General features: G+C 45.4%; 1 protein-coding gene across 7 annotated transcripts in view; it reads right to left on the minus strand.

The window, feature by feature from the left end:
- PAX5 (paired box 5) overlaps positions 1–27111 on the minus strand; it is a 136884-nt gene that overhangs the window by 36525 nt on the left and 73248 nt on the right. For all 7 annotated transcript variants that reach the window (XM_058043913.1, XM_058043912.1, XM_058043910.1 and 4 more), the window contains one exon: positions 23811–23940. In XM_058043913.1, the coding sequence (XP_057899896.1) occupies positions 23811–23940 (130 nt within the window). The remainder of the gene's footprint in view (positions 1–23810; positions 23941–27111) is intronic.

Below are 27111 nucleotides of genomic sequence, written 5' to 3' on the forward strand. Positions count from 1 at the left end.
CCTGGTGAACATCTCCAAGGCAATGCTGACCCAACACTCATCTGAATTCCAGAGAGAAATTGTCTTAGGGGGAGCACAAGTGTTGTCATTGTGGAGAGAGGAGCAAACACCTCTGCTGTGGACACGCCTGCACATGTCAAAGGCTCTGCACACAGAAGATAGTCAACAAATGTCCATTCCTCCATTCACTAGGAGCTGACAACACCCACAATGAAGGCAAATTATCATTTTGCAAAGAAAGTGTTAATAAGTAATTTTCTTCCATAAAAGAAATTTTGCCACCAGCTACAGGAGAGCTCAGCAGCAGCCCCTGCACAGATGAAGCAAGCAGCGCTTGGGCATCAGCAAATGTCCCCGCTGCAGGACAAAGGCGCTGGGGCAGAGAGCAGCCTGCAGCAGCAAAGGGCTCTCCTCCCTCCAAACCACAGGGGAAAAAAGGGAGCAGTTTAGAAGCATTCCCCAATCCATCTACCTTCTTAAAAAAAAATCAAAAGGCGGCAAAGAGTGTTTCCAAGTGTGTCTTTGTACACTACTTTGTGTAAACGTGAATCCAATTAACTTCAAATTTAACTACTAATGAAATTATCTCATTTTGCTATCAGCTCAGCTCTCATCCATGGCAGTAATTAACCACTGGGGGTTGTCACTCCCAGACACATGACACAAGGACTCCCCCAAGCTCAGGTGCTTCAAACCCGCGCAGAATTCATTACCCTGACAGTGTGAAAACCCTTCACTTTCAATACCACAGGGCACTAATGCATTTTTTTCCCTTTATCTAACAGATTGTCAGTAACAGTATGAAAGAAATGAGCCCACTGGACATGTAATTAATTACAGCAAAGGATACATCAGAAAATGTACGGGGTTCAGGTGGTGGAAGGGGGCTCACAGAGCCCCTTTGCCACTGCCTCACAACCACCAGCAGGGCTGGTGATTTTCCTTTCCACGACGCACCATGGTCTGCACTGAGGGAAACCAGGCGTTTGCCCCTGCCCCGTGCTCACAGCAGGTGTGTGATTGCCACCAGCTCAGGAGCATGGTCAAGACTGAGGCAGCACTTTGGGTTAATGGGGTAATGCCACCTCTTCAGAGTCAGAGGTTCAACACCAAGAGAAAGCCAGCCCAGCAGTGTCGGTGAATCCTCCCACGCTCCTTGCAGGTACCATTACAAGACATCAGAGCACATGCAATGGTCACCCAAGGCAGCACACACCCCTGTCTGAATTACACAAGGTACCACCCAGCAGAGACCAGCACTGCCCTAGGCTCCACCTCAGGCATCCCTGCCCAAAGCAGATCCCCCACAGACCTGTCCACAGCACAGATCAGAGTCCTCCCTCCCAGATGTGCACAGAGCCTGCTGCCTCACCTGACTCTTTGTGTCTTTCCAGAAAACTATTCTTAAAGATGCAGGTTTGCACTAGGCAAACTGGCAATGAAGAGATGCTACCACACCACCCCACAAAGTTGCCCAATGAGCTGGGCAGGTGCTTCCAAGCACCACCCCATTCAATGTGGGGCTCTACAGCTCCTTGCCTGGCAGCCTCTGTGTGCAAGAATCCTTATGCTGGCTTCATGCAGGGATGCCACGAAGCAGCTGCAGCAAGGCTCCAGTAGAATTGATAAACTACTTCCAGAAAGCCTCCCAGATGGATTAACTTGGCTTTAGACTGTGCTCTCTTCAAAATGACCTTGCATGGTCTCTAAGAGTCCTCAGTGTGGTGGGAGGAGGAGGGCACCCCCGATGTGGTCATGTTCCTGGTCCTCCCTCGTCAGGTGCCTTCAAACATAGCTGGCAGAGGAAGGGACCTGCACTGGTGCCGCTCTGCTGCTAGGACCCCAGAGAGCTGCTGGCCCCAGGTGCCTGCACATGTTGCTCTCTCTTTGGTGGCTTTGGCAGCCGTCCTACCATAGCAGGCACCTGCTACCCCAGATATGAAGAAGCTGTGGTGCCTTACAGGAATGGAAATCATTGCTTAACACCAGAAAGAAAAAGTAATTGGCAGAGATACTTTTTAGGTACCACTTCATCTCTGGGCAGCAAGTCCAAATTTCTAACCTATTTCAGTGAAACTGGTTACCAACACTGACTTTTATTCTGAAAAATCTGGTTCCCACTTCTAAAAGCTCTTTTTCTTCTGCCCAATGAAGAACTTGATCATGCTAACCTGCTTGTTTCAGCTGTTACCACAAAGAAAATGTCTTGGTCAAATGCACAAGGCTATCAGGAAAAGACCTGATGAGTTCCATCAATTGGGTCTTGATCCCTTTGCCACCTGGGGATGTGTGTGCGTCACCCAGGGTGTGCCCAGGGCAGCAGCATGGGGCATTGCAGTACCCAAACAGGAGAAAAGCATGTCCTGAAAGAGCTGTCCAGTTTTATCACACAGAAAATACTGCTCCACAGAGCAGCACACTCATTACTGCCTCGGGTCCAAGGCCACTGAGCACATGCCCCAACATTCAGTCCTGCCCGAAAGTCACTCAGACTCTGTATCCCATGGATGCCTGCAGTACAGCATTTCATGCCATTCCACTGGGAAAGGAGATGTCACCAGCACAGGACTCCAACACACTGAATCGCTGCTGTTAATGAATAACTCCCCTCCTGTGCTCATCTTGCTCTATTTGTGGACATCAAACCAGTGTGGTGTGCTTACCGTGATGAGTTACCTCTCCTGCACCTAATTAGAGGCAGATAAAACAGTGGTAACATACAGATCACCTGTAATGATTTTGCTGACTCGATTATTCTTCTGACAATTAGCTCTGGCTGCCAAAGCCTCACAGGAATGTCAAAGTCTGCTTCCTACAAAGCAGGTAATGTCACAGGTATGACCATGAAATCAATAATGAGGCACAGCTCTTGCAGAGGGCATTCAGGTCAGACGGAACAGCCCTTAAATTAAACATTGATAAGCAGAACACAATTATCCATCATGTTTAAGTGCCTGCGTGAAATTAGCAGCCAGGGAATGGGAGCAGTGGGGGAAAGATTAGTGGGGGAGGTATTGAAATGCGCAGTGTCCACTGTGACTGGGGCTGCAAGGGCTCATGACAGTGGCACCGTAATCTGCTATCACAGCCATAAAATTCAGATTAAGCACACTGCACCAAAACAGGGGCTGCACATGTGGGTCTGTTTTTGTCCTCATCTGCAAAGCAGCAGCAGATGTTTACAGGACTCCAAAGCTGCCTTTCATAGCTGGTGTCTCTGTTATTCTTTCCATTGACCCAATTACACTTTTAAAAGAGAGCCAGGGCAGGTAAAAGAGAAAGGAAGACCAAGGCTTTCTGTCAGAGCAAAAATGCAGCGAGAAAGTACAGATGAATACCCCAGTATGTTTTCTCTGTGATTCCTAAGAAGGAGTCCTGGAGCTACAGAGTGCTCTGCCCTCAGTCTCATCTCCTCTGGACAATCTCTTTTGTGCTGCTGCATAAAACTCCTGTTTCTTCTTCTGTGCAGCAACAGAGCTCTTGCACCCTATAAACAACTCAATATTCCAGCTTGTCACATTCTTTTTAGGGTTGCTAGGATGAGAAAGCTTTTTCTGCAGATATGAGATGCACCATAATCCACCTTGATCTTCAAAGACCACCTGGTTCTCTCATCCCTCCTGTAACACATGCAAGGTTAGAATTCCACAGGTTGACTCCTTCATTCAATGCACACACAATGCATTGGAGAGGGCATCTGCGTGGAAAATAGGGAAAAATACCCCAGGCAGACAACATCTTTGCAAGAACCCACTCTCACCCTGATTCTTTTGTGGCCAACAACTAGCCACACATTAAAATGCACACACATAATTTAGCCTTTCCCTGGCCCATGATAAATGACGTCTTCAGGCCTTGCACGGTTTCTCTCTGTTGAGCCCAGGTGAGGCTAGCAGGCCCACCAGTAGTTGGGGCAGGGCAGGGGTCTCAGGTGCTCAGAGCTCTGCGTGTGCAGGGATGTGGGGAAGTGTGGGTATGCATGGGATGCATGGCAGAACGATGGAAACAATCCCACCACATTACATATACATACCACCACAACTTTATCATCTATCAAGGGGACACCAAAAGGCAGGGAGGGCAGATGGAGGTGAGAGCAAGGGTGATGAGATTTTGTAGGCAGACACGTGGTGGTCTGGATCCATTAAATTCCTTTTGTGAGGCCCTTCCCCTCCCACACATGCCTGGAGAACAACAGAGGAGCAGCAGGTCACAGCCAGCATGGGCACCGTGCAGCAGCTGCAGCAGAGCCCTGCAGAAGAAGGTTCTTTGGGGCAGGGTGAGTCTGCCTGGCACAGCCTGCAAAGCCCACACAGGTCCGTGTCCCTGCACAGCTACTGCGCGCCTACGCGCTGGGAATGCTCCCCTAATGGAGAGCACAGTCCCTCCCAAAGGAGGGCCCCAACAGACACACAGGGAGGTGGCCCACCACAGAGCTCATGTCACATTTGCCTTTGTGCCAGTGCCAGACAAGAACTTTAATAATGAAACCTTTACACCAAGAGACAGAAATGCTCCAACAACTTGAATTGTATAAACCTGGCGTTTATGCAAGCAGAGAGCTGTTCATTTGCCATTTTAATGCCAAGAAGTTAATGGGTGTGTATTGAAAAAGTTCTGAAGATGTTACAGCATTTGATTTTCCTTTTTAAAAATAAGTTAAATCTTAATTTCAAGATTAAAATTACTTTGCTATGTAAAATTTAAGATAGTGAGGACTGATACAAAAGGTGTCACAAATACAGCCAAGAAGTGCACACTGCTCTGGGCTGGTTTTACCTTAGTAAAAACGTACCTTTAATACTTTCTGTTGTTAAACTTTCTTCAGATCTGGATTTCTTTAAGGAGGTATTTTGTTTGTCTATTTGTTGTGGGTTTGGTTTTGTTGGGTTTTTTTAAATATGAAATAGACCTGAACAAAGTAAAAATCTTGAATATTTTCACAGTTGTTGGATCTGCAAGGCCCTGCCACAGCCAAAAGGATGGACCTTCATGAGCTCAGCAGGGATCCACAGAAAAGGCTACAAGGACCCAACAGCCTAAGCTTGAATAAACCCCCACTGGTTCCTGGTCCAGGGGTCAGTCCCTCCACCAGTGTGGCACAGAAGCACCTTCACGGATATCAAGTTTAAAGAGCAGGGGAAGGCAGCTCATTCTGGCCCTCACAGGATGGCATCTTCTGTTAGTCGAGATCTCAAAGATGAGACTCTGCTTACATAAACTGAAACTGATGGAGTTCTTCAACTGAGTTTCAGGTCTGGTCAAAGTTTCACTCTTTCCCTTCTTATTTCCACGGTTCACAATGCAAGGCAGGAAGAGCCAAAACTGCAGGCAGTTAGGATGTGGGAACTGCTGAAGCAGTGTGAGGGAAGCCAAGGGAGCTTCCAGAGGTTCTGGAAAAGAAATGGAGCAGTGAATGTGGACTGGAAGCACAGACACACAAAGGTGTGTATAGGACCAAGACACATGTGGGCTTGTCCTTCTGCTCTGGTCATTCCACTGGTGCCAGCTATACTGATCTGCAGTTTTCAGTGTTTCAGAAGGGATTCCCTGCACACCAAGTGCTCTTCTTTGAAATTTGCATTAGTTTGAAAACGACATCAAACGTTGCCTACAAAGGCAAAAAAACCCTTAAAAATGTCTACTTATCTGAGAGACCAGTTAGCCTCCTCCTGTCAAACTGACATGTTTGAAGCAGAGAGAAAAGAAATCCCACATAAAAAGAATGGGCTTACCATCATGGCAGGCTTTAGCCTACAAAATGTTATATTTTGGTTGAGTGCCATTCATCATGCAGTGTAATTCACAAGCAGCAATGAAATAAAACTTTTAAATAGAAATAATAAAACCAACTCTAAAGAGTTCAGAATTAAATAAATGCAAAATAAACCAAATTCAAAAGCCATAATATAAAATAACAATTCCAAACCAAAATACCTCTTCCTGCTAAAATGTAGGAAGTGCCAGTTTGGGTGGTTTTCTGCTGTTGAGTAACATGCTTCCGCATTTCATATCACCTCACATCTTTGGTCTGAACAGCCTTACACACCTCACAACCACTGCCAAATTAAAGAAGGGTTTTTTTCATTGCCTTATTTCTAAAATGTACTGTAGCCAGCATGCTACATGCAGTGAATGAAAGAAATAAGAGAATTAAACCACGCAATGAAACAGCTTTCTGACGAATAAAGCTATGGAGATTTTAGGCTCCATTTACTCCTCAATCTAATTTTGCCCTCCAATGCACATTATGTCTGAAATGGGATCTCTTGTGGTTTGATCAGTGCTCTTAACGCATGCAAAAGCAACATATTCCCTTTATTGTTGTTTTCCTTCTGCAGCACAGCAATACTTCTAATAAGAGCAGCACAGCAGGCTTGGTGAGACTGTCTCCACAGTAATCACTGTGCTGCTGGAAAGATGCAGGATGACCAAGAGGATCAGCAGCATGAAAAGTTCGTGGTCTGGGGGATCCCTGTTCATGTAAATACACAGCTACATGCTAAACACCCCAGAAAAATCAGTAGGGGGACTGAGTTACCAAGAGATATTTAAATAAAACATTTTCCCTTTTCTTCTTTTCCACTGTTTGAATTTTTACAAATGCCCAGAAGATGTTTTCTAGCTTGTCTTTGCAGTCAAGAAGACTAGAAGGAAACTTCCATCAGTATGTCAAGAACTATGAACTCCTCTCACTGTAACAGGACTCCAGACAACTCCTTGGAGGTACAAGGGAAACACCAAACAGTAGGACCTGTAGTATGAAACGTAGCATTGTTAGCATTTCATGTGGTGGCATGGATGCTTCCAAAAATGAATAGCATGCACCACAAATATGGCATGTATGGGGAAAGGAAGAGGTGGCTGGCCTGCAACCTCTGCCTCATCACAAGATGGAAATCCAGACTTTTGCCTACCCCACGTGTTCAGCCCATTTAACAAACATTTAACAGTTACAAAAAAGGACATGCCAGCCCTGAGGAGCGGTCCTGCACATTACTGGGGCGCACAGCCTGGGCTCAGGCTGGTAGCTGCCCTGGGGACAGAGACAATGCTCTCACGGGAGGGCCTCCTTCAGCAGGGCTCAGATCTTCAGGATTCATCCCACACACCTGCTAAAAGACCCTGCTGTCCATACATAGCACAGAGGGCTCATACCAGACCGTGCAGCCACCTCTGGGACCTTCCCAGGCACTGGGAAAGTGTGCAAGGGAAAATGGAGATGGCCTCTGAAGCACCAGATGCCACCATGGCCACTCCATGAAGGGCACTGAGAATGCTGATGACCTGATACCCCACTCCACCATGAGTGGGGCTGCCACTACCTGGGATGTGCTGTGCTGTGATTGCTGTGACACGAACTGCAACAAAAAGTCCCTCTGGTACAGGTGCTGCTTCAGAGCATCTGTATGACTAATTATATTATATGATTGATATGATATGATTATGATATGATACTATAATTACATATTATGTTATGTTATGTTATGTTATGTTATGTTATGTTATGTTATGTTATGTTATGTTATGTTATGTTATATGTTATGTTATGTTATGTTATGTTATGCTATGTTATGATTGATATGATATGATATGATATGATATGATATGATATGATATGATATGATATGATACGATACGATATATTATGTCATACCAGGAGGGGCAGAGCAGCCCACCTCCACCTCCCTGGCAGGTGGGGTGACACTGCACCCAGGTCTGAGAGCTACACAGGGTGTATCCAGGCAAGCCTTCAGGCTGCAGAGCCCTGCGTCCCTGCCATGTCCTGGTGGGCTGGGATGATCCCCAGCTTCATGATTCCCGGCCATGTGTGGGAAAGCAGGTAAGCTGATCCAGCCAAGCAACCAGGAAAGAGGGGAGGACATGGCTTTCCAGGGACCTTGTAAAGGACAGCACTGACACCCAGAGAGCTTTTGGGAGCAGCAGGAGAAGCCCAGACAGCATGCAACCCTGCCTCACTGGGAATCCCTTTGGTCCCAAGCCACACCACGGCGCCCCTTGCCAGCATCCAAGGACTGATGATGCTCTGGCAGATCACATCCCCGCTCAGGACCACGGTGTGTCCAGCCAGGCTCAGTGCAGTGCTGCTGTGCCAGGAGTGCCAATGCTCAGCCGGATGCCAGGCAACCCGGGGCTCCACTGTCCTACCTGCTCCTATGCAGACAGGCACCTGCCCATGCAGGTGAGCCCTGTCAATGCTGACATGGGTGTCCAGGACCCAGCAGCCTGCTGCTGCATCCAGAAATGGGAAGACATGAGTATATTGACAGCTGGCTATTCAGCTTGCTACATAAGCACAGAGGAAAACAAAATCCAACAGCTTCCACCAGTCTGTTTTGCACTGACATTAAACCATTAAACTCATGCTGAAATTTTTCATCTCACAAAGATCAATATTTATGATCTGATTCTGGAATTCATCTGAGATGGAGGCATTTCCAATCCAAGCATCATTGCTAATGTCATGAGTGTTTTTCTACTCCTCACAGAACAAATATGTACACCCTCAATTTTTACATCTTAATTAGGGTTCAACAAAGTCCAATCCAACTACCTATATGCTATTTTTCTGCTATTGAAGTATTTTTTTTAAATCCTTGAATAAGAGAAAAAGCTGAAATCAGAGACTTTACCTAGATTCTGTGATGCTGTGAAATAGTGAAGCTACGGAAATGTTGACACATTGGCGGTTTCAGTATTTTCCAGCAAATATTCTCAGTTGTCAAGTTTGAAATGTTTTACTCTGTTTAGCTGAAGGAACCTGAAACATCTCATTTGAAATCACTTTGAGACAAAACTGCATTTTTCATCTGGCCCATCAAGCGGCAGAACCAAATTAGTGTTTCCAAGTCCCATCTCTTTCCCAGCTTTCTATTGGGTAGATAGCATCTCATAACATAGTGAGATATGTATCTCAGCTGATGCACCATGTAGCTAAAAAAAAAAATGTGTGTATTACTTTATGGGAAGCATCCTCCAGCGAGTTCAGGCCACAGAACAGAAGGGATTGTGGAAAGGCATCTTGCTCCAAGCCCCGTGTGATATTTCCCTCCTGCCGCATTCAAGCAGGACTGAAGCAATCCATGAGGGCCAGCACCAGGACGGGGGAAGCTCTAGGGATGGCCAGGACCATGGGACATCTCCACCCACCCCAAGACCTGGAGGCTGTGCATCCTGCCTGTGTCTGGGTGAGACACTTGGGGCCTGCTTGATCCTCAGCTATTACCCTTTGAGTGAGAACTCCCAGCTCACATTTTGACCTGTCTGCTTCTCAGCTGAAGACAGTGACCATGGACAAAAACAGGATAGGAGAGTGGCCAGAGGGGGTCCCTGGCCAGCAGTGACCATCGTGGTGTCAGGATTTATAACTGCATTAAATGGCATGACAGTTGGCCACAATAAATCAGCTTCCCTTCTTTCCAAATCACAGACAATAAAAGGTTTGGCAGTGAAAGTAATTCATCATCATAAAGACTTGAGACATTCCAGCCTTCAATTTCACTCACATTCTCAATACACCAGAGAGGAGTGTCAGAGTTTTAGGGGAGAAGAAAGACGGGGAGAGAAGAAAGGGGGAAAATAATTAAAAGAAAACAGGAAGAAATATTGGGCAGGAATAATTAGAAAGGTAAGAGAAAGGAGTACATTCAGGACAGCACTTTGGTTGATGGGGCAGAGCTGCTCTATTCTCTGCAGGGTGTGTGTGATGCTGAGCAAAGCTGATGTGCCCCTACCACTCCTATGGGTCCACGGGGAGGAGGGGCTGGGACAGTGTCCCAGAGGGATAGCCAAATTTCACACTCACTCCCCTCCTCTCCCAGACCTGTGGTGCCACTGCTGATCCCTGCTGCCTACAAGCTCTTTATGCCACTTAGTGGGGACAGAGGAATGTAGGAGACGACAGTGGCTGGTGCTGGTGGAGCGCCATGCCCACAGCCATGGCAGTGCTTTCTCCTCCATGAGGACTGCAAATTCGTTCTGTATCCACCCAGCAGGAGGGACCTCCTCTGCTGCAGCCAGAAGAGCTCAGAGCAGCCACCACAGAAGGGGAGAATTGTGCTGAGGGTCTGCAGGCAGTGTCTTGCAGAGGAAAGCACAGAAATAACTCTGTGGTCTACAAGCCCTTGGGTGACATGATGCACAGGAGCAGGGGCTTTCCATCTCTCCAAGGGGTCAAGTACAGGGGATAGCCACTCCTGTCTACCACATGCTGGTCAGGGCAGAGAGACAACGTCACACAGAGCACCACAGAGCTGCTTTATGCATGTCACAGTAGGGCCCAGTGATATCCTAGTCATATGTTAAGAACTTAAGATCATGTCTCATGGAAACCTGAATTAATATCAAGACTCAAAGGTAGTGAAGTCCCCAGAAGAGATGGATAAAATCTGTCTCCTGAGTAGGGAGGATGTGCTCATGGATGAGTGGAAGGCCACAGCAGCTGTACCTCTTTTGATCAAAAATTTGACTGCAGAATGAACACTGGTCTCTTTAGAGTGGACAAAGTCATTGGGATGCTCTGGGGCAGGACACAGGGATTCATGGAGCACGTCCTGGTATGGCCTCAGCAGCTGCAGTGAAGACACACAAAGCAGAAGTGTGCTCTGCAACCCTGTACCGCACGTTCATGCAGCAGGGGTGATGCATGTCCCGTGTGTCTCTGTTACTGCCAGTGTTCCCTGACTCCTACCATGACCATCCCTAGTGCAGCCCCACAGGGAGAGATGGACAATGCTCTGCAGAGAACTCAGGGGCCACATGCAGCTGCTTTTACTGGCTAGCAGAGGACACAATTTTCCTACAGTGTGAACAGCTACCAGACCTGTTCAAGGCTACACCAAGGCCTGGGGATAGCTTGTGTCCATGTGCCACATAACTATATTAACAAGGACAGATGGAGCAAAAACAAGGCCTCTGTTTGGCAATGAACACCGGATTTGCTGACAGCCTTATCCACAGCCCCAGGCATCACCCCACCTCTTATGGACCTTGCAATTAGTGCAGCTGTAGCAGCAGCTGCTGCCTCCCCACCACATTCTTCCACACACTACATACTCTTGCAGTCTTTAAGTCCCAGTGGTTAAGGACCATCCCTCCCCCAGGAGGATGCTAACATCTGGGGAGACCACAAGGCCTGGACCCAAAAGTGCCAGAGATTAAGCCAGGTGGGGAGGGGATAACACACACATCCCTCTTTAGAGGGATACTGCTGATACATGAGCCTTTTTCAGAAGTTAGTGTTCAAAAAAGGTATAATGTCATCACAGGGCTGTGCTCAAGGATTTCAGATTGTTGTAACGAATGTACAGAGAAAAGAAGGAAAATTCCAGAGGGACCCCAACACTCCTTTCACTCTCTTTACTGAATTTACTTTTGAGCCACATCTGTGTGAAAATCCCAAGCCAGGTGTCAAGTCTCTGGCAGCACAGGCAGTCCCCATCCCTGCTGATTCTTGTGGGATTTCCACAACTGATATTCCTCACTGCTGGTAAATGTGCCGATTCTATCAAGCAGCTCAAAGCCAGGCAACTTGTATTTTGATGAAGTGCCAGTGACGTTCTTCTTTTTTTCTACTTGGTTTTTCTTTTTGTGTATATTTTTATTACAGTTCAACATTTTTAGGAGAAATTCTACAAAACCCAAAATTCACACATTTTTTGCCTTAATGTAACATGAAATCCTAAAGAAATAATGGTTCATTGCAAAAAAACCACAAAACAAAACAAATCAAAACCAAAAAACAACAACAAAAAAACTCAACCAAAACAAAACAAAAAACCCGTAGGCTTATAAAATCTCTATTCTTGGCTAACACAGTGTTTCCCAGGGACAGAACTACAGGAAGAGCTCTTTCAAAGAATAGAGAATGCAAGCAAGAACTTTCCTCAAAAAATACATTGCAGCATTATTAAAACACGACTTCGAACATTTTAAACTTTGCAGGTTTTCTTCCTTGAGTCATCTTAAGTTTCACCTAGATTTCTCCCAGATTTCTCCTAGATTAAAAAATTAAATTATGCTCACACCTTGCTAATGGTAGGAAGGTGTGAGGACACAGCAGACAGCAGGTATCCTCCTGGCATGCTCTCCATTGCTCCAGGGTGCACAAAAACCCAGAATTGTCTCTTTTACGATTTCCTCTACTCATTTCCCAAAACTACTGGTCTGATAACTCATAGTCAATTCACTGCAAATACATAATCTCTCTCTAACTGGTCGGGTATTATTCAAGAATTAATTGCTATGAAGCAAATAAAGGCCACATATCATCAGTGGCAGAACAACAGAGATGTTTACGTCAGAAAAGCTCTCTAGGATCACCGAGTCCAGCCCATGTCTCCAAGTGCCACAATCACATGGCTTTTAAATCTTTCCAGGGATGGCAACTCCGCTACTGTCCTGGGCAGCCTGTGCCAGGGATGAACAGCCCTTTCACTGAAGATGTTTTCCCCATATCTGGTGTAAGCCTTCCCCAGCATATCTTGAGACCGTGTTCTCTTGTCCTGTTCTCGTTCCCTGGAGGCAGGACCTGACTCTGACTTGGCTCCATCCTCCTGTCAGGAGGCTGCAGAGAGACAGAAGGTCTCCCCAAGTCTCCTCTTGTCCGGTATGAGCCCCTTAGCTCCCTCACCACACCTAATAACACTTGTGTGCCTGACCCTTCCTGGCTCCATTAATTGTCACTGGACACATTCCAGCACCTCAATATCTTTCAGAGGTCTTCAACAGCTGCCATCAAAACGATTACCTTGTCCTAGAAACAACTTCTGCAGCCTCACTCAGATTGCCACTGGATTTCATTGTTGTGGTGTGCAGAGGCACAGATGTCAATGCATCCTGCTACTCACCTGGAAATACCATTTTGGTGGCTTGCACAGAAACTCTCAAATGTTTTGTTATTGTTGTGGGCCAAAAGAAAAAGCAATTCAGGAAGCATTTAAGCTAATTAGACTGCTTTCCTTTCTTTATTTTCTTTTTTAAAAATTATTTCCAAATTAGAGATCTAGAACAGATTTCAGCATTTATCTGGCAGTGAGAAATTCTACCTGCCGGCTGAACTAGCCATTGCCAAGGCTGCCAGCCAGCCCTGAGCACCCGAGCCCCCCAGCTGCCATGGGGTGGGTGGCACAGCTGCGTGTGAGCATCCCCAGGACCCAAACATCAGCATGAGACACCGTGCATGAAGCCTGCAGAGCACTTTGCACCCACCAATATGGAGCTGGCTTGACACCCTTTTCTTTTCAGGGTGCTTCAGACCGCTGTGAGCACAAGATGAGGCTGCTCAGCATGCCTGCAGAACAAGCCCTAGGCCCGCCACAATAAGGACCACCACAAAGGCACCAGAACCCTCTTGTCTTAATCCTCCTGCTATAGCTGCTCAATTTAAAATTGCATTTATTATCCATACCACAGTGGTATTTGGGGCAGGGGGAAACAGATTTAATTAATTAGACATTGCAAAATCCTTAAGTAAAAAATGCTATGTAAATGCAAATTGTTATTATACATGCTTTGCACCAAAATATGTTTACCATAGTTAAATTCAACATTTAAATCCACAGCCAAACTCCCAACAGAGTCAGGCTGTACATCATCAAAAGAGGCAGTTAATAGCCTGGGTCTTAGTGGGGTACAAGTGCCCTCGTTTGCTTTCTCAAATGCACTTCTTCTTTAATAGCAAGATAAGGATTCATAAAAATGGAAAAACTCAACAGTGTCGCAGTTAGGCTCTGTCTTCTCATTAAAAATTACACTTTTGTTTTTCAGACTGCCTGCTTTACACAGGAGTTTATGTGGCCTTTTCTCAAGTCTTTAACATGGCAGATCCTATTGTGAGTGAGGAATAGATTATTGGGAAATGCATCTGCACTTTTATCCATTAAATGTAGAAACTGAGCTGTAACTCTTAGCATAACTCTTCACTATAAACCATCCATCCACCCAACACCAATCTGCACTTCAAAACAGTCCTGCAAAACTTAAAGTACAATTCTGTGATTATGTTCCATGTTTAAACAAGGTCAACATTTAGGGAAAGGTTATATGACAGGTTATATGACCTGTATATAGCCTCAGAAGAAGACTTTTTATTGTTATTACAACTAGGCAACAACAATAACAAAAAACACCAAAGCATTTTTCCAGAAGAAAAACGTAGTATTAACAAATCCAAATTTTCTTTTTACTTTCTTCAAAACTGTGCTAATTTGACGACAGGGACAGGAGGGGAGGAAAAAAGTAGTTGTGGGAAAGTTACATTACTCTTATTTCAGAGAGTTGGAACAGGAAGTACAAACTGAAATAACTTTTCTTTGAAAAAAAACTTTAATCTTAAATCAAAATAATGCAATTCCTTTCAGTCCACTGGTGAAAGCACAACTGTAAAACAGCTGCTGACTGCCAGCTGGATAACAACTCTCCCCAGTATCTTCAGGTGACCCTTCTTTCTGTCTCCGGCTTAAACTAAGCACTCCTCCTTCCCTCAACAGCCAGTGGAAAGAAACAGGCACATCTGATGAGAATCCCCAACCATATATGCAGAAATTCTTTGGACAAGTCACCTTCTGCAGGTGTTTTCTTCTTTCCACCTGCAGCTCTTGCTACAGGGATGACCAGTCACAGACCTCCTAAATGGCGAGACATCAGCAAAGACAGCCCAGTGCTGTGCCACTGTGAGAATCAAATACATGCAGGTAACCAAGGGGGCCAGAATCCACAGCTCAAGTGTAAAAAGTAGATTTATTCCATCACCACGCTGGCACTACAGGGACAAATACACTGCTAGCTTTCATCTTAGCAGAGACAAAAAGTGTGTGGGCTGTTCCCAGCCTCACATATCAACAGGCCTGTGTAACACTTCACAACAGTGGGAATTTCCTCTGTGCATTTATGATCTCTGCTTTTTTCTCTCTCCCAAGACAGGCAGCGAAAAAATGTCTGAGAGACAGTCTTCAAATCTCTATAAACATCTATGGTATCTCTACACAGAAATTCTACTTCTCAGAAAAGACAGAGTATAAAGGATAGAGGATAATTTATGTTTTCCCACAGGTTTGTTTTCCCAAGGTCTGTTATTCTCCAGACCTTGGCACTTCCAGTTGCAAAGCCACCTAAATTATCATCCTCCTCAACAGATCTTCTTTTTACAACACTTTTACCTCGGTCACTCTTAAAATACAAAGTAATAACCGCTACTTGTTTAACGGACAAATAGCGTTTTCCGATGAAACCAGGTTTCTCATTGTGGTCAGCAAGATCTGGATTTAGATCTGAATTCATGGTAATAAACAACCTACAACTGCTGAATCAGCTAGATAGGAGATTCTTAGTTTCATTCTTTTTGACTACAGTAATGTACAAATTAAAATAAGCATCCCCTTTCTCCCCCAGGAACTGCCACCAGCAGATTTCACAATGCTTTTCCCATCATTACTAAGGCATATTTTTACTTCTTGTTAATGAACTACTAACCCTGTATCACACTTTTGCGCCTCTAAAATAATAGCAGTCTTCACTGCAAACATCAGGTGTGCATGAAAGAAAGATAAGTCCTGTTTCAATATGTATTCCTCAAAGGCATCTATTCAGAGCTTTTTTTGCCCCTAAATGTCACATTATTGTTTCAACTAGACACAAAAAATACGTAGTTGTCTCAGATGCCCCAAAAAAATGCTCCATAAAAGGCAGATCAAATACAGCTCAAGACAGAGGAAAAGCATTCTTTCCTTGGCTCCTGCCAGCACTACATTCAGAAAGCAGAGTTAAACTTTAGTCTTAAGCACAGCAAAACTAAAAATTAAAGAGAAGTGGAACTTGGAAAGAGGTTGTGACTTTGCTCTGATGTGGGATGAGTACGCAGAACCCCGCTAAGACCCAGCACAGAAAGTCAGCTTCTGCTTCTTTTGTTGGCCAAAGAGTTCAGTCTGCGACCACATTCCACCTCACCTACCCAGACTGGTTAAATATTCTATATATTGGAATAATTACCAATATAGCCAGACGAGATGTGCCTTGGCTTGTCTGGCCCTTGCTGCTGAACCAAACAATAACACTGTGGTGTTTTACCCCATAGGGACTTTTTGCTGGCTCGGTGTGTGGTGTTTCACCCCACAGACACCTTTGGCTGTGGGTGTGTGGTGTTTTAGCCCACAGACACCTTTGGCTGGTGGGTGTGTGGTGTTTCACCCCACAGACACCTTTGGCTGGCTGGGTGTGTGGTGTTTCACCCCACAGGCACCTTTGGCTGTGGGTGTGTGGTGTTTTAGCCCACAGACACCTTTGGCTGTGGGTGTGTGGTGTTTCACCCCACAGACACCTTTGGCTGGTGGGTGTGTGGTGTTTCACCCCACAGACACCTTTGGCTGGTGGGTGTGTGGGGTTTCACCCCACAGACACCTTTGGCTGGCTGGATGCTGCAGCTGAGCACGTGGAGACAAGTCCAGGCTTGAGGAGCTCAGGTTTCCCTTGGTGGAGAAGCTTTAAGGCGATGGTGAAGGAAAGGAGTCGGTTCTGATGGAGGGTTTGGATCCAGAGCTTTATTCTGGCCCACAGGCCTCTGAATGCAGCAGCTCCTCCAACAGAACTCCCTGGGCCCGTGGTTGCTGCTCCTTTAACCCCGGGCAGAGGGGCAGGGAAGGGGCAGGGAGCCACCAAGCAGGGACAGGAGGGGAGGGACAAAGGGACAAAGGACACCTGGATGGCCCAACGTCCTCCAGGGGTGGAGGGCATCTTTGGAATTCAGCGCCCTTCTGGAACGCCAGGAGTGACAGACAGTGCTGGGAGGGGGAGAGAGAGGTGACTGACACACCTGGGGAAGAAATCTTCAGGGAGAAACACAGGGTATCTGAGGCAAACCATGACATCGCACTGCAGCAATTCTACCTGGATGTGCACACCTCACCACATACTCTTAAGACTGAACTCTTAATTTTTCTTGTGTACCCCTAAGACTGCTAATTTCCAAAGCCATAAAAAGAAATAGGCCACATTTCAAGATGTTTACACAACCCAAATGTCCTCTCCTCTGCTTACACTCTCCCAGCCATTCCAGAGGAGCACAGCCCTTACAAGCTTCATCAGAGAGGTTCAGTCAAGTCAAGAATCCCAGGGAAGGATTTTGAAGGCAGGTATCTTTTCCTGCTCGCTAGAAAGCAATAGGAGATGAAATGGCCTCAAATTGCACCAGGGGGGAACCTTAGATTGGACATCAGGGAAATTGTCTGCACTGAAAGGGCTGTCAGGCACTGAAACAGCCTGTCCACAGCAGTGATGTCCCTGGAGGGAGTTAAACGACATGTAGGCATTTGGAGACATTGCTAATCATAGACTTGGCAGTGCTGGATTAATGGTTGGACTTGATGATCTTGGAGACCTTTCCCAAATTAATGATTCTCTGTCTGAAAAAAGGAAAAGAACACAAAGATTCAAAACCACCACCCCCAAAAATGAAACAATGGAAAGCAAAACCTCCATATGTTCCTTCCGTGTTTTGTGGTATCTCTAAAACGTTCCCTTAAAATCATGTACAAAAAGCAAAATAAATTATGAGAAAGCTTCCTTACCCATCTACTCCACTTTCATGCCCAGGCTGGTAGAGGCAGACCCAGAAGGTACCATGGTCCTAGTAACATGGACTGCAGGCTGTCCCACAGCCACCCTGGGCCCAATCCCACCAAAGAAACAATGACACACAGCTCTACCCAGAAGCATGGAACCACAGAGTCGACCACAGGATCACAGGGCAGCTGAGATTAGAAAGAAGTTCTGGAGTTCACCCAGCCCAGCTAACTTGGCTATGCAAAAAAGTAGGTGTCGAGTCCAAATTCAATACCTAAACTCTAGCCTGTGGAATTGGGGGGTTTCCCCAGACCCCTCCAGCCAAAGTCTGGTTTCTAGAGATGAATCCTCTATCCACAGACTGAGAATGATCTGTTACCACTTTTCTGGAAGTGATCTGCATCCTAGTGCCACCAGTTTTCTTGCTAAAATAAACAAGTCCTTTTGGATTGCATTGAGCTAAATGCTGAAATACATTAGTCTTTAATCCTACCAAGAGCTCAGCCTAGGATTTTAGAGTAGTGACTTCTTTCCTGCTGCTAAAGGCATCAGAATTCATGCAGTTCCACCATCTCACACATAGATTCAGAAGGGACAAATAATACCTTCCATTCAACAAAACCCTGTCTCATAAATTGCAATTACATCATGATGGCACAAACAAAGTAGCATGAAGACTCAGTGAGCAGATGAGACTGAGCACTCCTAAGGAAAAACACACTGAGAGGCTAACCGAGCACGGCATTTCACCACAGAACAGTAGAAAGAAATATCTTTTGGCCTGCATTTATCCCATTTTAGCAACTGTTTTCCCTAACTAAAAAAACAGAACATTATTGCAGGAATATGGATTGCTAAACATATCCCTGTTACCTGCATTAGCCACAGATCTGTGCCACATATGAATAACTACCTGGCACAATGTACTACACCTAAGATGTTGGATACATCTACAGTAATGAAAAGTCAGGCTGATCTTCCCAGGGGTGGAGGAGTCTGCTTTATGTTCAGTTCAGCTTCACATCTGGGATCACTTATGTCTAGTGGCAGAGTCCAGCAATGCAAGCCAGAGCAGGTAATGGAGATGACAGCCATTGGGAATGTCTCTCCTTCTCCATCTCTTCCAAATAATAAACTGATGCTGATCCTGCTCTTGTTCTCTTTTTATCACCTTTTTTATGTGCATACAAAACAGGCAGGAAAGTCCATGGATTTGGTTCTCCAGAGCCATTGTCTACAAGGCTGACCACAAAAAGAAACCAGGAACATAACACTACAAGCTGTGGCTGCACATTTGAATGCAGAAGATAAGACATAAGTTGTCCATACTTGGCAGAGTCTTGCATGGTCTCCCCTTGCATGTGAGGAAGAGCAGGTGAGCCATGGGTGATAGAGATGTCCCAGCATGGAAGAAGACCAGGCTCCTCTACCCCATCATTTGCTAGACAAAAAGCTCACTGACAAAACTGTGCCCTGTGACACTTCTTTTAATGGAGTGATACAGAATTCCCATCACACCCCAGTCCAGTAAATGATGCTTCTCTGCCCCAGGGAGAGGTGAGCCTGGTCAACAGCCACTCCTGGCTCTGTAAGAACATACTGACCCTGCTGCTGGACACAGCCAGGCTGCTGCAGGTTCATCAATCCACCCCCAGGGCAGCATTGGAGAGCCATATAAAGATATCAGTTTAACATGGCTTTATCCTCTCAAAGTGACACCAACCATGCTGAAATCAGCAAGTCAAAGCAGGAAAAATGCATCTGGAGTTAATTAGTAACAATCACAGGATGCTTGGAAACTGCTGACAACAGCAGCAATGTGCTGGGCCTATGTCATTGGCTTGTAAATGGAGAGAGCCCTTACAGGCTGTGGCAGCATGAAGTGAGTGAAGGGTTTTTTTAAACTTACTGTATAATGTGGCATAAAAACAATGCAAAGAAAGCAAATGGTTCTCTAATCAGAGATTTCATTGGTGATTCACAGCACAACAGAGGTGGTGGATGAAGTGGTACTGAGAGTTGTGACTACATTTCTCCTTAGCAGCAAGTACTAGCATGAGTGTCAATGTTTAAGCAATCCCTTAATTTTCAAGATCTATCCCGTATGTTTGGATCTGCCAGCTGGCTAAGAGAGAGAAACGTTACATTTTCTACAAACAACTGCAGAGAGCATCTTTGCCATCTTAAATCTCAACAATGCTTTGCCATCCGCACCACAACCTAGTAACAAGAGCAATGAAAAACTGTAATCATAGTTCTGTTCTCAGACATATTTCCAATGAATTATTTTATAATCTTACAGATTTAAGACTGACACCATGAAAGAGACAAAGTTCTCTTCACATCTGGCAGCCTAGACTACTTCAGAACTTCTCATAAAGATTAAGCTTGAACAGCAGATACAGCTATAGAAAGACACAAGTGTTCCTGGCACAAACTCATGGTTTTCATATTTTAAGTTATTTACCCACTTTTCAGCCAATAGCCCCATTCTGTGTTGAAATATCATGCAGTTATGTTCACAGCTCTGCTCCACACACACAACCAGAAGAGTTCCCAGTAGAAGAGATGTTTCCCACCAATGCTGCTCTGGATACCATAACTCATGTGGCAATGTTTTAAGCAGCTCTTGGTCTCATTATACTGAAGCTGTTACAAAATTGTTTATAATTTGGAATGTCAACACAGAAGTGAGATCGACCTCAAGGCAATAACAGCACCAAACACAAACTTAGGACATTTGCTGGACTTTTATCCAATTAACCCTCACTTTTACAGTAGAAAACACACTACCTAGCATACTGAATTATGTTGCCCCCAAGGCTTTCAAGTTCATTCTCTGGACAGCCTGTATGAAACAAGGAAGAGTGGAAACACTCAAAAAAAAAAAAAAAAAGGTAATAAAAGCAATGCAACTTCCTGAATGTCAAGAGAAGACCAGAGGTAAGGCTGGCCATTCCTCCTCCAGTAAGGAGCAGTTCCCATTGAAAATGCCTTTACAGATCTGTGAGGCTGAGGCTCTTCTGAACTGAGGGGAGCAAGGACCAGTTCTGGCAGGATTTCTCTGTTGAATAAGGGCATTACCACTGAAGTGGGACTGATGCAAAGCTGACCTTTCTCCAGAGATTGTTACCCCACTGATAGCCTGTCATCCCCTGCCCATCCCAGCCACAGAACACTAAACCAGTAACTGGATTTTACCACAGCTTTGGTCAGGCCACAGACCACAAAAAAGCTCTGAGAAGGCAGAATAGGTGGTGTTTTTGTAGACATTTGTTGGACCCAGCACTTATAACCACTGTTGTGCACCATTTCCCAGCTCCTGATTTTCAGAGATATCTACCACAGATTAAGGTCCCATGGCAATATGCACCTTATGCTTACAAGGGAAATAGGGTCAATAAATGTGTGTCCTTTTCCAAATTCCTTGTCCCACAAAGGAAACAGGCTGGGTAAAGAGTTGTGACTGAAAAGATGACTTATATTACAGGAGAAGATAGAGGAATCTGTCCAGAACTAGAGTGGGAAATGTACCAGCAAGTGTACTGTAATGGACATGGCTTGCACATTACAAAGAGTAGCTTGCTATGGAATCCTTCCTGTTCCTGACAGCCTGCACAGCCCTTTCAGCTCCTCAGGAAGCCTCAGAGCAGGCACTATGACTCAGGCATACAATACGGGCCCAGACTGTGATGAAGATTTCTGGGTGCTTCCAGTGCATGACCTGCACAAAACAATTCCTATGGCTATTAGAAAGAGGATACAGAAGTATAGCAGATAGACTATTTCCTCCACAAACCTATCAAAAGGCATAGGCTTTAGAAGACTTCTGATATGTTCATGTAAATCTAGATTTTATGAATGCTGTTGATAGAAAACTCTACAGCACTTTCAAATTAAAGATATAAATACCCAATGTCTTGAAAACTGTGTTCTGTTGTAGCTGTCACTCTGGCACGTTTAAGACTAAGGCAGGTTTTTTTCTAGAACCTGCTGTTCATAAAGCCCACTCCATGTTTTTGAGGAGAACTAGCAAATTTAATATTTGGAACCTTTGCTCAAGTGTAGGTAACATCACAGGGAGAATCTCTGTGAAATCCATATTGAATTCTGCAGCATCACCTCTGTAATAGGTTTTACTCTAACAAATGTGATCAGTCAGCTCTCAACACTCTAAGGAAGTAGCAATGTGAGACATGTAAGAAGTGCTTAAACCAGGGTAAAGAAAGAACTACCAGCCAAAATAGCTTTTGGCTGAACCTCATGTTGGCCAGGTGTAAATCCTGGATGAGCAGTCCCTTAGAACATGACAGAGGCTCAGTTAGGTCTCTCCAAAGCCTTCCTTTCTCCAGCCTGAACAATCCCAGCTCTGTCAGCCTTTCCTCACAGCAGAGGTGTTCCAGCCCTCTGATCACACAGGATGCCTGCTCTGGCCTGGCTGCAGCAGCTCCACATCCTTCCTGTGCTGGGCCTCAGGCCTGGAGGCAGCTCTGCAGGTGGGGTCTCACCTGAGCGGGGCAGAATGGCCCCTCCCTGCAGGTGGGGTCTCACCTGAGCGGGGCAGGGGGGCAGAACGGCCCCTCCCTGCAGGTGGGGTCTCACCTGAGCGGGGCAGGGGGCAGAATGCCCACGCTGGGGGCTCAGGCAGCACAGGGGGGTTCTGGCTCCCAGCACACGTGGCCAGGGCAGGGACAGCTCTCACCCCGAGTTCTCCTCCCAGGGCTGCTCTGAGTCTGTTTGTCCTCTGGCTGGATCAGTCCTGGGAATAGCCCCACCCCAGGTGCTGCATCAGCATCTGGCCTTTTTAAACTTCATGAGATTCCCATGGGCCACTTCTAGGCATTTTCCAAGTCCCTCTTGGATGGCTCTGTCTTTCAGGGGTGTCATGACACTCTCAGCCTGGTGTCACCTGCAAATCTGCTGAGGGTGCCCATGATCCCTCTGTCTGTGTCATTGATGAAGATATTAGATAATGCTGGTTCCAGCACAGACCCCTGATGGATATATAGATATATCTGTATCAATGCTATATCTCATCACATCTTACAAGCCACACACCTCCAGAAGTCCCTCTTTCTGTCCATCCATCCATCCATCCATCCATCCATCCATCCATCCATCCATCCATCCATCCCTAGACACCTTTCTTATCTATGAGTCCAACACTCAAACCATCCACTCAGAACCAGACAGATATTGAAAGAAGTCTCTCCCATCCCACTTCAAGCTACACATGTATTTCTTCCACTCTCTAATCTCTTCTGAATTCTCCTGAACTTTGTCAAGAAAAGCTGAAGACTGATACTTTACTGGGTTAAAACAACTTTGTAACAACACTTGTTTTCAAAACTTCTCCTCTGCTGGATGAGATTTTAAGGCATTAAAGACATAGTAATACTTTATAAAAAACAGTATAATCTTCCACAGTAGCTACAAAATAAAGCATTACATCCAATCTTTGTCAAAACAGAGACTATCCAATGAAATTTGCACCAATTGGACATAGAAGTAACACACTGAGCTAACATTCCTATGAAACACAGAGCCTTAAATTTTAAAAGCCCTCCTTTTTTCTGACTTGCACAACTAATTTGGGATACAGTTTAATAATTAGATTACCATTTGGACAATTCCCTTGCAAGCAATGGGGTCAATCCCAAATAAATAGGTGTCCAAAGCATTTATCAGACCCTAGCTGTTCCTTAACTCCTGCTCTACACCTGCTGAATAAATGCAGATGATTTGGCATTCCTTGAGCAAACAGCCTTTGGTTTTCATTTAAATGCTCAACTTTAGTGCACGGGTACACTTCAGAAATGGTATAAATTGAGCTTCCAAAATTCAGGCCAGTTTGAACTGTCATAAAAACTCCATCCAGTCAAACATACCAGGTGCATTTATGAAAAAATAGCTCCAAAGCCCAAAAGCAGAGGCAAGCATTCTGCTTTTCAGTGATGCAGTGATATTCAAGATGTACTTTTGGGGTGGAGGGGCACATCCCTTCCTGAACAAGAGGTATGGAGGCTCCATCTGTCAGCTACAAACATACACAAACGATTTACACAAGCCATTCAGCTCTCTTCCAACAAGAGCTCCTATGAAATCACATTCAAAAAGAGACTTTTTGAGCAAATTACTCCACATATGACACAATTCTTCCATAAAGGACCTCATCATGCAATATGAAGGTACAGACAATTCACACTACTTACCAGTGTTTGAAAATCATTTACCTGTGACAATAGGATAGGACTGAGGCCCAGGAACACTTGCTCCCAAATCTGCCGAAGTAGGGCTGGTTATATTGGCCTTCATGTCATCCAATCCACCAGCTAGTGAGGCCATGGCTGAGTATTCTGTTGCCTGGAAAAAGAAACAAAAGACATTTCAGTTTCAATAAATTCACTAATCAAGAGCTTTTTTTTGCCTGTGCCAACAGAAAGTAGATGCAATACAGAACTCAAAAATCCTTTGTTCAGCCAGTGTTAAAGGCACTGCCCATTTACGCTGGGCTTTTCAACATTCAAACTGCTCAATAAGCAGGTCTGTGCTTATCACCAGGGTTCTCAGAGAACACAAAAATAGGTTTTCTTTATAAAACCAAAGACAAACTCATTAATATGTAACAAGGCATTCCTGAAAGAGGAAAATTTGTAGATTACCTGCCAAGTACAAGCTACTTTCTTGTTAGGAAAATGGTCATGCCTCTTAACCTCCACACTCTCCACATTTCAGTGCTGGCACTTGAGGGGACATGCACTAATGAGAAGGTGGGAACAGGTTTTCCATTCCTCTTTTCTGAGGAATGTTGCATTTCTTCATCATTACAGGAAAAAGGTATGTATATACAAAGAGTTTGCTTAATGGATGCATTTGTAGATAACTGTTTCTAAATCCAAGTTATTTAAAAATAAAGCACCTGACTGTAGTAAGAACAGTGTCATTTCCAAATAATTTCCTAATCTCATTACCTGAAAGAGGCTATGGTAAGCAAGCACAGATCTCAGAAATCAGAGTGTTTGTGTCCTATAACCCTGTTTAAGTCTCCATTGCTACAGCACTCTATAGCCAATGAGGCCAATGCATGTATCTAAAGGATGTATATGCATATGGCACAAAGCTTATCTTCATTTGCCCTTTTTCAATGATTTCTTATTGTCAGGATCATTCCCACAAATCTGTGAAGTTTTCTTTCAAAGCTCTCTGTTCCCTGCTATCTGCCCTTTAAGTTTTAGTCCCTTATTTGTGAGATGGCAGTCATGCCCATATCAACTGGAGATTGACTTCAAATAAAGAACTACAGTGGGAACAGGTAAGCTGAAGAGCAGCCACTGTGATGCCAGTCTCTAATGAATTCCTGACTATTAAGTCTATGCAGAAGCCGTGCAGAGGTGAAGAAATGCCGATGAACCCAGGATCACATGGGGGTTTTTTGGGTAACCAAAACAAAACTCAGAAAAACACAGAATCCCAGACTGTTTTGGACTGGAAGGTACCTTAAAGACCAACTTATTATATATGCCCTCTACCATGCAGGGACACTTTCCACTAGACCAGGCGGTTCAAGGCCCCGTCCAACCAGGCCTTGTACAGCCCCAGGGATGTGACATCAAAATAAGTTAATTTTTTTTTTTTTAAGGAAACAAAAGCTGATCTGAGTGAATACATCCTCCTCCTTCCCACAAGTTTCTCTGACAACCCAGCACATAATCTGGTGCTTGCCGCTAACTCAGTACTTTAGCCAGGAACACATGCTGGTATCTCTGTAGCTCAGGTCTCACTCAAACAGAAGGTAATTTACATGGATAATCCTGTATTAACAGTTCTGTGTAAGAAACACGTTTTTTCTGCAGACACCATTTGCATGAGTTAGGAGTACAGCCTGTCACATTGAAGGATCCCCCATACAAACCTCTTGCAGATGAGCAAGCTAAATACATTTTACCAGGGACTAGCTGCTGGCCACCCTTGTCCTGCACCCAATCCATGCATCAGAGTCCCTTGACTTGTCTCCTAGGATCCTACATAACCTTTGCAGTAAAGTTGCATTGTTCCTCAGTTCTTTCAGCTCACGCTTCCTCCAACACCCTCTGTGCCCTCACTTTTGCCTTGCCATCATTCACCTAGACCGTCCTGCCTACCACCACTGCTTCCAATACTCCCACACCTCTGACTCATCCCCACTTCTGCTCCTGGGAGAGGACAGCCCTGGGAACCTCCCTCCTCTGCAGAGGATGCTGATAATGGTCCCAGCCTTCCTTCTCCCTGGAAGTGTAATCAAAGCTCCTTCTTCTCATTCAACATGCCACAATAAAGCATTTCTCAGCCTTCCCACACCATTCCATGTTTTCCTGAGTCTCCAACCCCACCTCTCCCCTATGCAGGGTACATGCACATATGGAGGCACTGCTAGATTTTTCCTTTACCCAAAACCCTAATATGGCAAAACATCACAGAAACAATAGCCCTGCAGAGACAACCCAAGCAGCTGGGGATGCACAAGCATGGATGGGCTGGCAGCACAGCAGAGGAAAAGCCTGTCCTTGCATGCTGCTGTTTGGAATTTCCGGTATCTCTAGAAGAGCGCACACAAATCCCTGGGGAGGGATGCCTGAATTCACCCATGTCGCTCTATGAAGACTAGAAAATCTCTTTGGATCCTCTCATGAGGAAGATCCACCCCTTCCAACAGGCAGAGAGTGAATGTGGTTTCCCAATTACAACGTGAGAGCTGCACACATGTAGTTTGGGAGGAAGCACCTAGCTGGAATGGGACCCTTGCCACGGGTCACATGAGGGAACTGAGGAAGGAGGTGCACATCCCAAACTACAAACCCAACTGGAACTAGCCTAAGCCCTCAACTGCAATTCTCAGACACAGGAATACATAACTCCATAGCTTGCTTCCCTTCAGGAGTCCAAGGAACTGACCCTGGGAGAAATGGGACCAGAGTTAGAACTTTTAACCTGGAAAGACCTGGAAGCACCATGCAAATAAGCTATGAGTAGCCCTCTGAGCTTGGAGAAAGTGACCATTTCTAGTGTCAACCAAGCAGTAACCAGACTGTGGCACAGGTAGCCTCTGCTCTTCCATGTCACTGCACCATAGTGAGTTGGTGCAACACACAGGGGCACAGTCCCAAACCATGGAACATCTGCAGGAGGGACTGGAAGCATTATGGTTGCTCAGCATAGTGTGGATGGAGAGCCCATAGACAAGCAGCACTGTGGTAGGAATGAGCTGAAGATGTGCAAAATGGAGATTTGGGGTCCTTCCCTGCTTTTGGTCCCAATGACTTCCTGCAGATGGGAGCTGCAGGAAGTCTTTTGCCATGTCTTTTGCCATGGCCCAGCAACTTTTCCCAGAGGTAAGAATAGCGGGATTGTAAAGGATTTTCTGATTTTAAGGGATTTCCCAACTACTTTGCTGTGCCCAGTTCCCTTCTTGGAACGAGCATCAGTTAACAGCCACAAGGAGCAAGCACTGACCACCGCTTCCAGCACTGAGGCAGAAGTGCAGGCTGAGGGGCAGCC

The sequence above is a fragment of the Melospiza georgiana genome, chromosome Z (assembly GCF_028018845.1).
Source record: "Melospiza georgiana isolate bMelGeo1 chromosome Z, bMelGeo1.pri, whole genome shotgun sequence".
In the NCBI taxonomy this organism is placed as follows: Eukaryota; Metazoa; Chordata; class Aves; order Passeriformes; family Passerellidae; genus Melospiza; species Melospiza georgiana.